Source organism: Lactuca sativa, chromosome 9 (assembly GCF_002870075.4).
Source record: "Lactuca sativa cultivar Salinas chromosome 9, Lsat_Salinas_v11, whole genome shotgun sequence".
NCBI classification, from domain to species: Eukaryota; Viridiplantae; Streptophyta; class Magnoliopsida; order Asterales; family Asteraceae; genus Lactuca; species Lactuca sativa.
This window is the reverse complement of record NC_056631.2, coordinates 48,424,609-48,440,687: the sequence shown is the minus strand read 5'-3', so window position 1 is coordinate 48,440,687 and position 16,079 is coordinate 48,424,609. Positions and strand designations below refer to the sequence as shown.

The window sequence follows — 16,079 nt, the reverse complement described above, 5'->3', positions numbered from 1 at the left end:
AATGTAATACCTAAGGTAACTTTTAACTCTACTATAACGAATGACTATCCGATTGGGAAAATTGAGATTATTATGGATCAAAATCACCTGAACCCTTAGATTAGATTTCCAAACATATGAAAGTTGTCATTTTGCTTTTCACTCCGCAAATAGATTTCAACATGCATTTTGCCACCATCTAATGTTTCCTTGAAATTTTAAGATTAAATGCGAGCAAAAACACCATAAACAACATGAAGGAAAAAAAAAGAAATGAATTATAAACCAAAACAAAAAAGTCGGTCCAAAAGAAAAAATTGTCAATTATGTGACTTTTTGAGAAATAAAGGTTAAAGTCTTTTATAATATTAATCCTAAAACATTATTTATATTTCCATCCAAACACCATACCATATATCATTGTACGTGGTTTAAACATATTCCATCTTAAAACGAGACGTACGTAACAAACATTCTTGAAAATAATACATGGCAAGACTTTGTACCAAATTTTTCAATTTTTAAGTTCTAATAAACAACCTCTAATTAAGTGAATTACTAATCACCACCCTCTTCTTTCGTGTTCTAATTATCAAAAAAGATTCAACACCCAAAAAAATCATATCACCTCCCTCCTTACAAATAAATCCATAATAATATCATAAAGACAACAACTGGGACTTATGATCAATTCCATTGAAGATAAAAGTCCCACTCATAGGCACAAATTGCCTCGTAATAAGCTGATGCATAAAACATTAAAACAATTAATTAATTAAATAAAATAAAATAAAATAAGTCATAGTAATTCCTAACCTTGATAACTTCCTGTGATGCAACCCCACCGATATACGCTGCAACTGCATGTAGCTCAGCAGCCCCATATCGACACATCTCGTTGATTAGGTCTTCTGGCAAGGGGGACCCATTGCACCCCAGGTCAGTTAGCAGACTAACTGCTGTTGTTTTTAATCTAGAAATCTCTTCATCCATTGCACTACACAACAAAATTATTTATTTAAAAAAAATAATAAAAATTTATTTTTCGTTATTAAAATTAAAATTATTGTTGTTACCCATCAAACTGGCCAGGGAAAGCATTATAATTCGCTGAAAATCGATCAACAGCTCGAAGCAAAATATAAAATCCCACTGCAACACTACAGAGTTCATAAAGATATAAATAATAGCAATTAGTAATTCTTCAATTTATTTAAAGACAATAATGGTAAATAAATAAGGTAAAATTTACACCTGTACTCTTCATCAGAGAGATACTTTTGCATTTCTGGTAGAATTGGAGAGTTGAACTCTTCCTCAATGGACTTATATCTGCATACCTACATGATATTCATTCAAAAGTTTTTTTTTTTTTAAGTAAAAAAAGTAAATAAATAAAAAGTTAGGATTTGGGAAAGTTAAAACTTACTGTGAGTTTTCTTGCATTTTTACAGAAGCTTTTTATGAGATCATTTGAGATGCTTAATGGATCTCTACCGATTTTTTTAAGAATATCTCTAACACGTTGCCCAACTATAATAAAATCAGCTTCTGCTTTTGCTTGATACAGCTTTTGCAGGTTTATATATATCCTACAATAAAATTATATATATATATATATATATATATATATATATATATATATATATATATATATATATATATATTTGTTAAAAAAAAATTACACAAGTTTTAAAAAAAAAATGTGCTGGTGACTTACTCAGTAGATGATGTCATGTCTGGTATTGATCCCTCCAGAGGGGCCTCACCACCACCTTCATTAGCAATAAACTCCTAAAATAAAAAAAAAAAAAATATATATATATATATATATATATATATATATATATATATATATATATTAATTTTTTCATTTAATTTAAGGAAAATGAAACAAGAAAAAATGAAGAATTAAAATTAAACTACCTTCAATGCTGCAACCATGACCCAAAAATCTGATGAACAAGAATCGACTTCAGAGCATGGATCATCAAGTATACGTTTCAAATTTGAACCTAAAATTTTATAAATATTATTAAAATTGTCATAAAAAATAAAGATGAAAATAATTCATAAGTGGTTTTTTCATGTTACTACTTACTACTGATTCCTTGAGGAGCAAAAACTTTAAAAGAGGCCTCAATGGCTTCTTTATAATTATCTTCATCAGGTGCGATTGTTTTTGCTTTTATTAGTTCCTAAAAAGCAAATATGTTACAAACTTACAATACTGAAAGGGTAAATTGGTAATTTGGAGTAAACCTTGAATTCCCTTTTCTCTTCTCTTGTTGATGGCAGCTTTCCATTGTGAGCTTTAGCCCAATCATTTGCCATTTTTACAAGAATCAAAATGTATGGTGTGTGTTTATGGGCTACAGGATCAGATGTATCCAAGTCTATGCTCTCAGTGAACCTAAAAATTCAATATCTCAAATAAATTTATAAATCAAAATTATATTTTATTTATAAAAAACTCAAAAACTAACTTTTTAAGTTCAGGCCATGGATTGTTTAGGCGAAGATCATCAAGAAAATGGTCAGGTTTTGACTCGATGACTGTATGTTCCTGTAAAAGAATGGAAAACAAGATTACATTTATACCCCTTGTTTGACTTTGACTTTAGACTTTGAAGATGTACCTTTACACTGATTCTAACAAAGCCACTGAGACCATATGAACGTGCAAATATCAACATAACATTAGCATCGCGACAAATTCGATCCAGTTTCACCATGGAAGCTTCTACAAGCTGAATTTTTTAAATTTACAGTTAAGAAAATTGATAATGAATCCAAGAAAATGTGAAGTAAATGATTTACCTGTGTAGCTATAACCACAGTAAATTGGGAAAAGAATGAAGGGTTTGTGTCAATTAAAGTGACTGGATGCTCTTCAATGAATTTAGCTTTAACAGCATCATTAAGCTCCTGAAGAAAAGCACACACACATTTTGCCTTTGGTTGTCCAAGATTTGATTCACTAACTGAAGATATGACAAAATCAAGATTCAAATTTTGTTAACATTAAAACTAAAAATATAAAATAGTAAAAAAAATGCTGCAATATGATCTTGAAAGATGAAAACATACCCATGAAATTATTCCCAAGGTCTCCATTTTCAACTTTAGATCCATCAACAACAGTGATACTTCCAATGCCACCAAGAACAAGGTTTTTGAGAGTTTCAGAACCTGTGGGCCCACAATTAAGCAAACATATACTAGCTTTTTCAAGTGCACTCTGCCCTTGTTCACCCCAGATCCTGTGTTATTATAACATAATAATGTTGTAAGAGAAAGTAATCACACATGAACATAAAGATAAAACACTTGTACATTTCAGTGTAGTTAGTTCTTGATTTGGTTTTGGTAGTCAAATGGCCAATTTCAGAGATGCTGATGAATGAGATAGTTGAAGTAAATGAAGATAATTATTATGAACTAGAAAGTTTCCATTTTGATAAATGGAAGCTATTGAAGAGGAAAGTTAACAGTTTGATACTTATAGAGAGCAAAAGCTAGTAGTGGTTATAAAGATATTATTAGATGAGAACACTGTTTACAAATTTGAAAAAAGAAACCTAAATTCATAGACATTGCTCAACCCTAGTCATGTTCTTTGTAGTTTTCCTTCAACACTTTTTACTTGAGGAAAAACATTGAGATTTGTGTACATGGTAACTTAGTATTGAAAAAACAACAGATGTTTAAGCTCTTAAATTGAATTTGCTCCATCAACAAATACTCCATGCATCCAATAGAAACTGACCTTGATATAATAGATACTTTTTTCCAACTCTTTTGTAAGGTAAATTATCATGTAATGGAATAACAATCGCCAATTTCTCTCTATGATAAAAAAAAAAAAAACGTTGTCTTAAAGCAAACCACTAACTCATTTTCCCATCAGAGTAAAAATTCCAGTCCAGCTATTAGACATTATCAAGTTCTGTTATTCCTAAAGCACAAAGAAACCAACTCTACCTAAAATTCCAAAACCTACTTAAAATCAAACACTCCAATTTCAACACCTGTGAAAACCTTCGATACTTCTGCAACAGCAAAGTTTTCACTTAAACCCACATAGCGATTAGATTTTCCGATATCAAAATGTGCAACTCGGAACAATTAAAGTAAGCATTATTAAAAACGAATCGGATCATCATGCCATGCTCTCTCACGAAATTGAGTTTAATCATAGTAGTATTGACATAAACTAGGGCTAATGAAATTGTGTATGAGCGAGATAGAGAGCGATTAACAAAACCTGAGCTGACGATCGTATTTAGTCTTAGGTTCCGGCTTAGGTTCCGCCTTAGGTTCCGCCATTGTTGAGCTCTTCCTCGATGGCTCGATCGTTGCAGCAGTATGTTCGTGCAAAGTGAGGTTTTTCCGAGAGAGCAGGGAATAAGAAGGGGTGGCTACCTACGAAAAATAAAGGGAAATATTCTAAATTTATCTTTTGTTGTTTAAATAGTTTTTTTCTTTTTTTTTTTATTATGTTGATTTTTTTCCCATTTTTCCGAGTAAATGAATTATTCTTTTCGTAATATATTAAGTAGAAGTTTTTCCTAAAAATAAATATTTTTTTTATCAAAATATCCCTCGTTAATTAGTTAAACTACGGTAGAAGTCAATTCAACTATCATTGAATTAAATGCAAAAAAAAAATGTATAACTGTCATTTAATTTAATAAAATCAGTGGTAATTAATGTTTCGTTATTTTGTGGACAATAATTTTGACACATAGGAGTATTATTCTGATTTTTTTCAGATTTTTAAAGTTTTTTAGAATTATTTTTTTGAGAAATTAAATATATTTCTATTTTTCTTCCTAATTATTTTCTTACCCATTTTAAATGATAGCAAATGTCAAAATATAACTATTTTATCAAAATATGATATATGTCACCGTTTCACATATAGGTGAAGGTAATTGGGAAGAAAATCTAATAAGATATTTAATTTCTCATTTTTCTTTGGCCTCGCAATGGATTTGAACTTTTTTTAAATTAGATTTCATATGCTAATCCGAAATAAGATAGTAAAAAATCTAGATTATGGTTAGTTGTTTAAAAAAATGATAATTGGATCTGTAAATGGTCATAATGTTATACTCTAAATCCATATCTAATACGAAAAATCCGACAAAAATCGGTTTGGATTTAACCAAAATCCGATAGCCTAAAACACTAATTTTTATATTTATGTATATAAACCAGTTCTCAAATAATGCTAAAACCAGTTCTCAAATAATCCCATTACTTTTTATCTAAAAAATCGTTATATATTTTCTATTGGATAATTAAAAAAATTATAAGGGTTTTTTTAGCAACATCTTATTTAATTTAAAGAGTTTAATATGTCATGTTGACACCATATCAAACATGTTTGTTTAAGTGGGTTGAAATCTTCTTTACATAAACTTTGTTTATTCATGACAGTTGACTGGTCATTTTAGTTTTTGCCTCAATCTTCAATATCTTGCATTTAATATCTGACTAATCACAAAAATAATTGGTGGTTTTAACACCCTTTCATTGTTTTTTTAGCATTAACTAAAAAAATGTATGCTTTTTTTGTGAAATTATATTTTTGGGACGCTGTTTTTTTAACAGAAAGTAATTGTGCAGATTTTTTTTGCAAAAATCTCGATTTAAGACAACCATCAGTGCATTTAGCATTTACGTTAGGCTAATATTTCATGAATTATGTAGATATTTTACTATTCAGATTTCCATAAAATTTGATGAAAAGTATTTTTTTTTTCACAAATTGCAGAATTTTTCTTATATATTATGTTGTTTTATCAAAAACAAATCAAATGCTCATTCATTCTTGTTTAAACATTTTCAAACAATTACGTTTTTTCGAATATGAATTCACAAAAGTAGATATGTAGAATATTTGTTTTGTAGCAGAGGAGTGTGGAAAAAGATTAATGGTATTTAGAAGTATTTTCCATATTAGTTAAGTAGTTTTTTCACTTTCCAATAGGTTATAACCCATTTTGGTTAATTAATCTTATGGGCAGAAAGTTATATGTAATTGATAATACTTCGGTTTAGTAATGTTGCTCACATATATGACAACATTATATGTTACAATTATTGTTAAGAATGCATCTTATGTTGTTCACACATGATTGTTAGACACAACTTAACATGATGCTACACATTTAATACATATGTCTAGGAATAAATTCAAGATTTAGGCATTTATACCCATAATCATTAATCAAATATGAAAGGGGTGAGAGCTAATTTCACCCTATGTACAAATTCTATCTTAATGAACTACCATTTAATTCTAACACATACATATCACAACACATATTATAGAAACAAATATAAGCATTAAACAAAGGAATCAAATCAACTTTCTTTCTTCAAGCAATATTTAGATGAATATTCATCTTCATTCCATTCAAAATCACCACAAGCAGTAAGAACCGTTGCAAGAATATAATCATCCACCTCAATACCTTCAGCTTCCATTCGATACATCAACTTCATAGCCTCTCTACACATCCCATTTTTAGCATATCCAACAATCATAGCTTTCCATGACACCAAATTCTTCTCAGGCATATTATCGAACACCTCAATTGCATCTTCAACATACCCACATTTTGAATACATGTTAATCAAAGCACTTCCCACAAACACATTATCAAAAGAAGGAGATTTACTAATAGATGAATGAATCACTTTTCCATGCCATATGTCTTCCATTTTAGCACAAGCTTTTAACACTGAAGAAAATGTAAACGGATTTGGAGTCACACCTTCTCCCACCATTTCTTTCAAGAACTCAAGAGCTTCATGTTCATGCCCGAGTTTTGTACACCCTGAAATCATAGCTGTCCAAGAAACCACATCTCTAAACTTCATTCTATGGAGGACATTGTTTGCAGAAGGGTAATCTTGGCATTTACAATATAACCAAACAAGAGTGCTTGCTATGTAGATATTGTCTTCTATGTGATTCTTGAGGATTTGCGCGTGTAATTCTTTACCAATTTGTAACGCTTTGATTATCCCACATGCTCTAATCAAACTCACCATTGTCAACTTATTAACATAGATTTTTCTTCTTTTCATTATTCTAAAAAGATTGATGGATTCTTCACCATGGCCATTGCGTGCATACCCTGCTATAATTGAAGTCCATGTCACCATGTTTCTTCTTCTCATTCTATCAAACACAATTCTAGAATCTTCTATTTCACCACATTTTGCGTACATGTCAACTAAGGAAGTTTCTAGAAAAACATCGTTTTTGAATAGCTTTTTGACTATGGTTGCGTGTAATTGTTTCCCAAATTTTATAGCTTGTTCTTCGCCACATGCTTTTAACACGCTGCAAACTGTGAACTCGTTAGGGGCAAATCCGTCATTTAACATTTGTGAAAATAAAGTGAATGCTTCTTTGGTTTGTCCGTGTTGAGAACACGCGGTTATTATTGTAGTCCAGGAAACGACATCGCGCCCTTGCATGTTGTTAAATACGCGAAATGCTTCTCCTAAGTGACTACATTGTGCGTAGAAATAGACTAGTGAGCTATCAACGATTAAATTACCAAAACGCCCTTTGAATACGCAAGCGTGGAGCTGTTTTCCAAGCTCAAAATCTAATCTCCTGCTACATAGATTCAATAGGCATACAAAAGTTTTAGGATTTGCCCGAATCCCACTTTTAACAAAATCCATAAACAACCTCATTGCTTCATCTTCAAACCCGTATTTTAAATACCCACCAAGCATAGCAGTCCATGAAACGACATTTCTTTCAGGCATTTCGTCAAACACCTTTCGTGCATCACTCAAACACCCCATTCGAAGATACCCACTTATCAAATTGTTATCAACAAATATCCTTGAATCTCCCCGACACTTTGAAACTACACCATGTAACCTTTTAACTTCTTTAATGGAACTAGAAAAGTGAAGCAAAGTACCAAGAGTTTTGCCGTTAACAACGTATCTATCGCCACTGTTATCAGAACAAGATGGAAGCTTATCATCTGTGTGTGTCTGATAATCATTACGCTTTGCTGAAGAACACTGAAAACGTTGATCCTCATGGGTACTGCTACAGATGTTTCTCGGTTTCTTTAAGGGTTCATGGCTGTGGTTTAAAGACGTGGAAAGGTGAATATCGACAAGGAACGGTGGTGGTGGTGATTGAAGAAAGCAGAGATTCGGAGAAACAAATGTTATTGTAGAGAACATCTCGGGATGAATGTCCAAATTTGCGATTCTCCCGCAAATTTTCAGTTGGAATCCCAGATTCTTGAATTCGTGTTTCTGAATTACATAAATGGTGTTTCGGATAGGGGCTAACTAGATAAAACTGCATTTTACTTTTATTCTTACTAGATATTTAAGTGAGTGTAACTTTTAAATCATAAAGTAAGTTTAAATGGAGTGGTTAATTGTTTTTATTTTTATAACCATTGTATCTAACATTTTATATTAATAATAAATATTAATTTAAAATATATTTAGGAGAAATACTTGAAATTTGTCAAGAGTTTTATCAAAAGATGTAATCAAATGCACTTGTTATGAATGTCTATATTTTGTAGATAGATATAATGTTTTAATTGAATTATTATGAAAAATAAATATACAATATCGTTATAAAAAGACAATATAACTGATTAGAGATAATTACACAATATCAACATTATTATTTTATGAAATCAGATGCACTAATATTTTAAATCAAACAAAAGATTGGAAACAATAATATATTAAAACTCATACACATATTAACAAAAAATTAAAAATAGAAGACAGAACCAGCGAACTTTTTTCTGGATTTCTAATCAATATCAAGGAAAATGTTAGAAAAAAATGAAAAACACACCCTAATAATTTATCCAAGAACCATTTTATTAATTTTGTGTTTACTAAAATCCTTAATTCAAAAAGTTTACTTCAATAGCTGTTTCCAAAAAAAATTACTTCAATAAAATACATATTGAATTTTTTTTTTTTTTAGATTATTGTGTTTAATAAATGTGTTTTTTGCACATGTATCGAAATAATGGGAGGCCTTAAATAGTAAAAATTAAATTTAATATAAGAGAAGTGGTTTGTACATAATAATTTTTTTGTTATACACAGTATTTTTTTTTTAGATTATTGTGTTTATTGAAACTATGGAAAAGCTTGGTAGATATTAAATTAATACTGTGGATTTTCTCATAATTGTCCTATTTCTTTAAAACTTACCCTAAAAATTAAACATATTTAATGAAAATAAATACTACTAAATAGTTTTTAATATATATATTTATAAATATTAAATAATGTAAATTTGATTATTTGACATGGTGTTGTTATGAAATATGAATACACAAACGAGGCGATTTCCTGCGTAGTTTTAGGTTAAATTCTTGAATTCGTTTCGGTATGTGGATTCTGCGATTCAAAACAAGCAACAACAATGGCGCCACGCAATTATCTTCATCAATATCCACTCTACTTCACGAGGTTCAAGCACATTACTCAACAAAATCAACACAAAAACATCCGATTAGCGAGCCCCATTTCATGGTGGATTACCTTGTCAATTCTCTAGGGTTTTCTACAGACCAAGCAGTCTCCGCTTCAACAAAGGTAAGTCACCTTAAATCCACTCAAAACCCTGAATCAGTCATTGATTTCTTCAAACAATGCGGTCTCGACAAAACTCAGATAAAGAACATTGTATGTTTTACCCCTAAAATCCTAACAACCAGCGTTGATAAAATCCTCCAACCCAAATTTAGGGTTTTCCAGGAATTAGGTTTATCCGGGTCGGTTTTAGAGAAGCTAGTTAAACAAAGTCCGACTTACTCCAGCAATAGGTTAGGTTCCAACGTCGATTATCTGAAGAAGTTACTGAATAGCGATGAAAAAGTGAGTAAGGTTATTTACAGATCATGGTGGATGTTATCCACGAATTTTGCACAGAAATTGTCAGCTAATATGCTCGTATTGGAAAAATACGGATTACCAAACGATAAAATCGAAACTATACTCCTCAGAAACCCTGGATGTCTTCTTCAAAGTCCAGAGTGGTTGGAATCAACCATTAAAAGAGTCGAACCTGTATTAGGAATTCCTCGTAACTCCCCTAGATTTGTTGATGGGATTGAAATAATTATTTCATTGAGTAAATTGACATTAGAGACGAAATTTGGAGTTTTTAGAAGCTTTGGGTGGACTGATTCTGAAATATTTACAATGGTTAAAGCTTTACCTTTTTGTGTGAGAAGATCTGAAGCTAAAATTCAAGTTTCATTGAATTTTTTCATGAATGAACTTGGTTATACAGCTCAATATTTAGCTACTCACCCAAAGCTATTAGTTTACAGCTTGGAGAAGAGAGTTATGCCTAGAAATAAAGTTTTGGAGATTTTGAAAGAGAAGAAGCTGTTGAAGAACAATTTTTCACTTTGTTCAGTTGTTGCTTTTTCTGAGGTGAATTTTGTTAAAGATTTTGTGGCTCCTTATCATGAATTTGTACCTCATCTGCTTGAAGCTTACACCAATGCTACTGGTCAATCTTCACACTAACTTGATTGTATGCTTTCTTGAAATTATTGAAATCTTGTTTTCTTTCTTAGTTTGGATTATGTTGTTGATTCATTATTGGAAAAAGAAGTTATAGTTTACATTCTACAATCAATCTTTTGTCTTTCCTTTGTATGACTATGAACTACTGAAAGCAATCATGTTTTAGTGAGTTGTACATTGTGAAGTAGAAGTTGTACATATCTCTAGAAACGGGTCATATCATACTGGACAAGTGGCAATGCTTTTGAAAGTGCAAAATGGGCAGCAAGAACAAAGAGATTGATTGATTTTGATGTGATGATTGCTTTACAAAGAGTCTGGAGATTGAGTAGAGAGGATGCATCTTAGCTAAAGAAAAAGCTCTATGGGGACAAAGACAAGTAGTGTCAACTTTAGTCATAACTCATAACATCAATTTTTGGAAAGAAAAAATATTACTTATGAAAAGCCAATTCACTAAATAAATGATTTTAGTGTGAGTTAATTGTTAATTTCTTGATTATGCAATGTGTACAAGTCTTGTCTTGTAAACTCAAGGGGGCTTAGGGTCATATTTAAAACTTATTTTTTCCCTTCCTAAGGCAATTTTTAACTACGACAATGGATTATGGATGGACAACCAAAGATACATATGTTTGCTAATTAATATAACTCGTTTTCTATACCGACCAAAAAATAGTCTAAAAAATGGCAAAAAGAGTGATTGATATCCAACCCACTATACCATTATTTATATAGTAAAATGAATAAATAATTCATTGGTTGTTTAGACTTCGATCTTAATGTTAAGATCCTATAAGCAAAAGACGATTTTGATCACATGCTAGGGTTGTAAGATATTACTCTCATCTGATTCTACTTCTTTAATTATAATTTTTAGTCAACTTTTTAGTCTTTCAAACTATAGAAAATTTGTCTATTCTGCTAAAAATTCTCTAGCGGAGCATAATACTTATCTATTTCATTTTGAATTCGAACCTTAAAACTTTATCCATTCAACTCGAAATCGAACATGACAGACGAGTGAAGCGTCATAGGGCATCATGATTTCATTCATTCATCTCGAATTAGTTAGAGAATCACAACATACAAATTAGTCTGTAACTATGGTTTGCATCTAAAATATTATGGTTATAGCTTAAGCAAGTCAAAGTTTATTCCACCATTAATCATCATGAAGTTATAATTAAATATGACTTTGCGAAAATTTTGGAGACTAAGGCAATGTTTGTTTTTTCAAAGGTAAAATGTATGCAGTCTGCAAATCACATCTGCAATTCTATACAGCAGAAGAGGTGGACAAAACGTCTACAAACTACAATAAGAAGTATGTTTGTTTTTTAACATCCGAAGGCTATTGAAATAAATTTAAATTAACCATATAATAGTTAAAAATAATTCTAAATCAAAATTTTATTTAGTTTTAATCATATGCAAATCGAATATAAAGATTATTGTGATGATATGGTTTTTAAAGATGTTTATATAAAATAATTATAAACATAATAATGGTTAAATAACAACAAATAAAATTGTTAATTTAACAAACAACATGTTCATTTTGTTAAATTTTCTAAGATAATGGTTATTTCTTCGGTTATCTTCAATTGATTTAGTAATTTTAGTGATTAACTTTATAATTTATTAATATTTTGTTATAGATAGTATAATACGAAAAAACATTTATATGAAATTATTAAACCATTTTGAAATTATGTAAATTATAAATTATACTTCAATTGTTTATGATATCTTTCATAATATTATAAAATAATAAACAAGTTGGAAAAAAAATTAAAATTTATGTTAAATAATACAACTTAAAATAAGGTGGGAATTGGTTTGAATATGAAGGTCTAGTGTTTCGTTGCGCAGTATACACACAACAATTTTGAAGTCAGAAGTCTTTTAAAAAATGAACAGCTATAAAATACCAAGTGTTGTACATGTTCTACGCAAAACATCCAGAAATGGTAGGAAGTGTTCTTAAAAATAAAAATAAAAAAAAAAAACCCTAACTTATCTTGTTAGGACCTTTCAATCCTTATTCATTTTTGCAAAACATAAAACGATCTTCGTAACAATATTTGTCTTTTATCCTGTTTTATACATTTTTGTTATATTAACTTTATATATATATATATATATATATATATATATATATATATATATATATATATATATATATATAAAAGCTTGAAATAGTTAAAAGGAATTGGAAATGCATAAATTCAAATTCGAAGTACTAAGTTTACAATTTGATGTTAACAAATAGTATAATATCAATTTGATTTTTATTATTAATTATCATATTCGATGTTATATTATTCGTACAATCATCTTTGATGTGATAAATGATTTTGGGATGAAGTAAGCTAATACTGAAATACGAAAGTGATGTTAATTATAGGCAATCTTTTGTGATATACATGTGTAATGAGCAACAAAATATTTATGGAAAGATATATTTGTAATTTTGGAAAACTATTTATGAGGGGTATTAATAGATAACCACAATCTAGTGATTGTTTCATTAAGGAAAGAAGAAGCATTGTGAGGTATTAAATTGCATTAAGAATGTTGTTTTTGATTCCCACAATCTAGTGATGTTTGCACATAATCCCCTCATCTTATGAACCAACACTTGGGACCCTTTAGGTGGGGAAATGTCATCTTCAAGATTCGCTTTAAACACCACCCATTCAACAAAAGAAATCAACTCCCAATTGGTTGCTATTCCTATAAATCACATATATAATTATATTCCTCTTTGTGCCCAATATAACCCAACAATCTTTATTTTCTAATGTCTAATCAATAAAAAGATATTATTTATTTATTTATTATTATCATCAAAAATAATTAAAAGAGAGCTAACAATACGTTAGATGATTGTGTATGAATTTAAAATGATCAAACCACTAAGTGATTTATTAATAACAAAACAAACATGACATAAGATTTTGTTATCATGTCAAGTCTTTAAGGGTATCATGTATATGATTTTATATTATCTCTACTTCGTATCTTTAGAACACATTGTGAAACAATGAACATGAATAAATCTTACACTTACAAAGAGTAAAATTTTGTCGTGATTAATTACACAATTTAGACCTATAATTCTTTTTTACTTTCCACATTTGAAAGAACAATGTTGTTTAGTTCACGAACTCTTGGCCAAAGTCAAAAAGTGGGGTGGATAGTTAGGTTTTGAGGTATAAATCTTTCTAAGTTCTTGGATCAAGAATCACTTTTTCTTTAATGAGTCATTATGAATTTGTTAATCACACTTTGATTCTACTTTTGTTGTTGTTTATGTCAACTATACACTTCATTAGTTGTCAAAACAGGGAAGCAACTTACTTAACCTTTGTTTATGGTGAGATATGCTTTTTACTAATATTTACAAGAAAAAATAAAGATTCTACTTTTTTTATCTTTTAGATAAAAAAAACTATAAAAAGATACGTTTACAGTGTTATCTTAAGCGTGTTATCGGTATTAATTTATCATATCAAAAAAGAATCAAATGAAAGAAGACATATATTGTAATAACTAAATAAAAGTTTATACGAGTAATTGTATTATTCGTGATATTGTTTTCAGTTATTTGTTGGTCTTTTTATTTTTATAAAATCTTCTTTTCATTCAAAAAATGTTATTATATTATTTATGTTTCAAAAAAAAAATTAATGCATATTTTTATGAAAATCGGGTATAATCTAGTAATCACCCAAACTTTTCAATATTTTATAATGACATATTTACCTTAGCATATAAGCTAACAAAAGTGACCATAACCATTGATTGAATACCGAGGAAAAAAAATGAAAAATAATAATGAAAATGAACAATATCACCATATACCATGACAATTGACAAAGTTGTTTATATCTCCATAAATATAACTTGTTCTGAAATTTACGTTTTTTTATTAGACGATTTAATAATTGATTGGTGGTCTATGCATTTTATTTCTGTATTTAATATATAGTATTACATACACTAAAATACATATATTAATGTAAACCAATAAAAATATCATAGCAAAATTGTAACATCACAATACCTAGTGGGGAACAAAAACTATTGGAGAAAATTTTAATTAATTATATTGGCATACAAAATGTACTTTAATCAATTATATAATAAATTCAGCGAGTTATATAAGAACATAAAAATTACATTTCATCTTGAGTTTATTTGGATGAAAAAAAAAATTATTTTATTGAGTGGAAATAAAGAAGGGAAAGTGAAATCATTTTGTGTTCTTAATTTAAAGAGAAAATAATTAAAAAAAAAAAGATCATTTTACAAATTGACCATTATATTGTAACTATATAGTTAATTATGAAAATGATAAAATAAAAGAAACATTTTTGTAGCCATTCTGAAAATACATATTTTCGTCATTATACATATTTTTTTTCTAAACACCTTTCATCACATTTTCTCTCTTTCCTGAAGAAAATGGAAGGAAAGATTATAAAATCAAAATTAGAAAAATATTCTCTTATCTTTCCTTCCTTTCTATTTATTAAAAAAAAAAAAAAAAAAAAAAAAATCATAATGTCAGATAATATGATTGAGGTGGTGGCAAAATGATAAATTTGTTTTCATCAAATTTGAGACTTTTATGAGTGGGGTTAGTTTTGCATAAACCTGAAAAGTCATATAAAGAATATTAAGTTACAAATTTGGTCTCATTATTTACTCAAAAGTAAAGATATGGTCAATTTATCAAAATATATCCTATGTTGTGCTTAAGTTTGCATTATGTGATTTACTCAAAATTGCAAGTTTATTCCATTGTATTTTCTTTAAATACTTGCATTTCATTGTCATAGAGACTAAATCCACAATAGAATGCAAACAATAAGAATGATCTTGAGAAGATTACCAAAAATAGACCAAATTTGAAAATGAAGTAAAGAATGGGGATCAAATTTGTAATTTACTCTAAAGATTACACATGAAAATGAACATGACGGGTCAAATATGGTTACCAAAAAAGCATGGGACTTGTTCTATCTTGTGGCCATGGTTAATGGCAAAGTTAATTGTCAAATATCGATAATCAAAATATATCAATTTTTAGCAATTTTTAATCTAAGTTTTATTTAAATGAACAAATGTACTTAAATGCCATCATTGAGCTTCAAATAAACAGATCGTGGAAATGAACAACGTCTTGAGTAGGAACCGACTGATGAGGCAGCATCTATGGGTTCAGAAGAATCGCTCGGAAAATCTGATGATATAGAACGTATTTTATTCATAATTTAGATAACTACTATTTTATATTATATATTATCAAGTTTGATAAATACATCTTTAAATATAGATGTAATCGCCACTTGAAAATATTTTAGATTTATGATGTTTTATGCATGTCTGACACCACAACTTTTTATTTTTATATATGTGTTGTGATTTACACATCATATTATAAGTCTAACATTAATAATATTATATGGTTATCATAGTTGTTTAATTAAAATATTAAAGAAGCTAAAATGATTTAT

The 16,079-nt window shown here is 29.0% G+C and overlaps 3 protein-coding genes across 3 annotated transcripts; 1 reads left to right on the top strand and 2 right to left on the bottom strand.

The window, feature by feature from the left end:
* Positions 1–406: 406 nt before the first annotated feature.
* Positions 407–4,415, bottom strand: LOC111919557 (NEDD8-activating enzyme E1 regulatory subunit AXR1). Its single transcript, XM_052767421.1, has 14 exons — positions 4,247–4,415; positions 3,070–3,242; positions 2,800–2,963; positions 2,619–2,729; positions 2,466–2,545; positions 2,242–2,392; positions 2,081–2,177; positions 1,906–1,994; positions 1,700–1,773; positions 1,409–1,571; positions 1,234–1,319; positions 1,056–1,139; positions 796–976; positions 407–722 (listed from the first exon to the last, which is right to left on the bottom strand). The coding sequence occupies exons 1-14, from the start codon at positions 4,306–4,308 to the stop codon at positions 639–641; spliced, it is 1,599 nt and encodes a 532-aa protein (XP_052623381.1). The 5' UTR covers positions 4,309–4,415; the 3' UTR covers positions 407–638.
* A 1,763-nt stretch (positions 4,416–6,178) lies between these two features.
* Positions 6,179–8,330, bottom strand: LOC111919556 (pentatricopeptide repeat-containing protein At4g18520, chloroplastic). Its single transcript, XM_023915132.2, has one exon. The coding sequence runs from the start codon at positions 8,212–8,214 to the stop codon at positions 6,355–6,357; it is 1,860 nt and encodes a 619-aa protein (XP_023770900.1). The 5' UTR covers positions 8,215–8,330; the 3' UTR covers positions 6,179–6,354.
* Positions 8,331–9,291: 961 nt separating this feature from the next.
* On the top strand, positions 9,292–10,659 carry LOC111919555 (transcription termination factor MTERF2, chloroplastic). Its single transcript, XM_023915131.3, has one exon. The coding sequence runs from the start codon at positions 9,403–9,405 to the stop codon at positions 10,549–10,551; it is 1,149 nt and encodes a 382-aa protein (XP_023770899.1). The 5' UTR covers positions 9,292–9,402; the 3' UTR covers positions 10,552–10,659.
* The last annotated feature ends 5,420 nt before the right edge of the window (positions 10,660–16,079 follow it).

What these genes read in the sequence shown, in the direction of transcription:
- LOC111919556 (XM_023915132.2), bottom strand. Translation starts at nt 8,214, where the DNA reads ATGTTCTCTACAATAACATTTGTTTCTCCGAATCTCTGCTTTCTTCAA.
- LOC111919555 (XM_023915131.3), top strand. Translation starts at nt 9,403, where the DNA reads ATGTGGATTCTGCGATTCAAAACAAGCAACAACAATGGCGCCACGCAA.
- LOC111919557 (XM_052767421.1), bottom strand. Translation starts at nt 4,308, where the DNA reads ATGGCGGAACCTAAGGCGGAACCTAAGCCGGAACCTAAGACTAAATAC. An exon ending in CTGTGGTTATAGCTACACAG is followed by an intron (nt 2,730 to 2,799) that starts GTAAATCATTTA and finishes TAAAAAATTCAG; the next exon opens with CTTGTAGAAGCTTCCATGGT. An exon ending in TGCTCCTCAAGGAATCAGTA is followed by an intron (nt 1,995 to 2,080) that starts GTAAGTAGTAAC and finishes ATAAAATTTTAG; the next exon opens with GTTCAAATTTGAAACGTATA.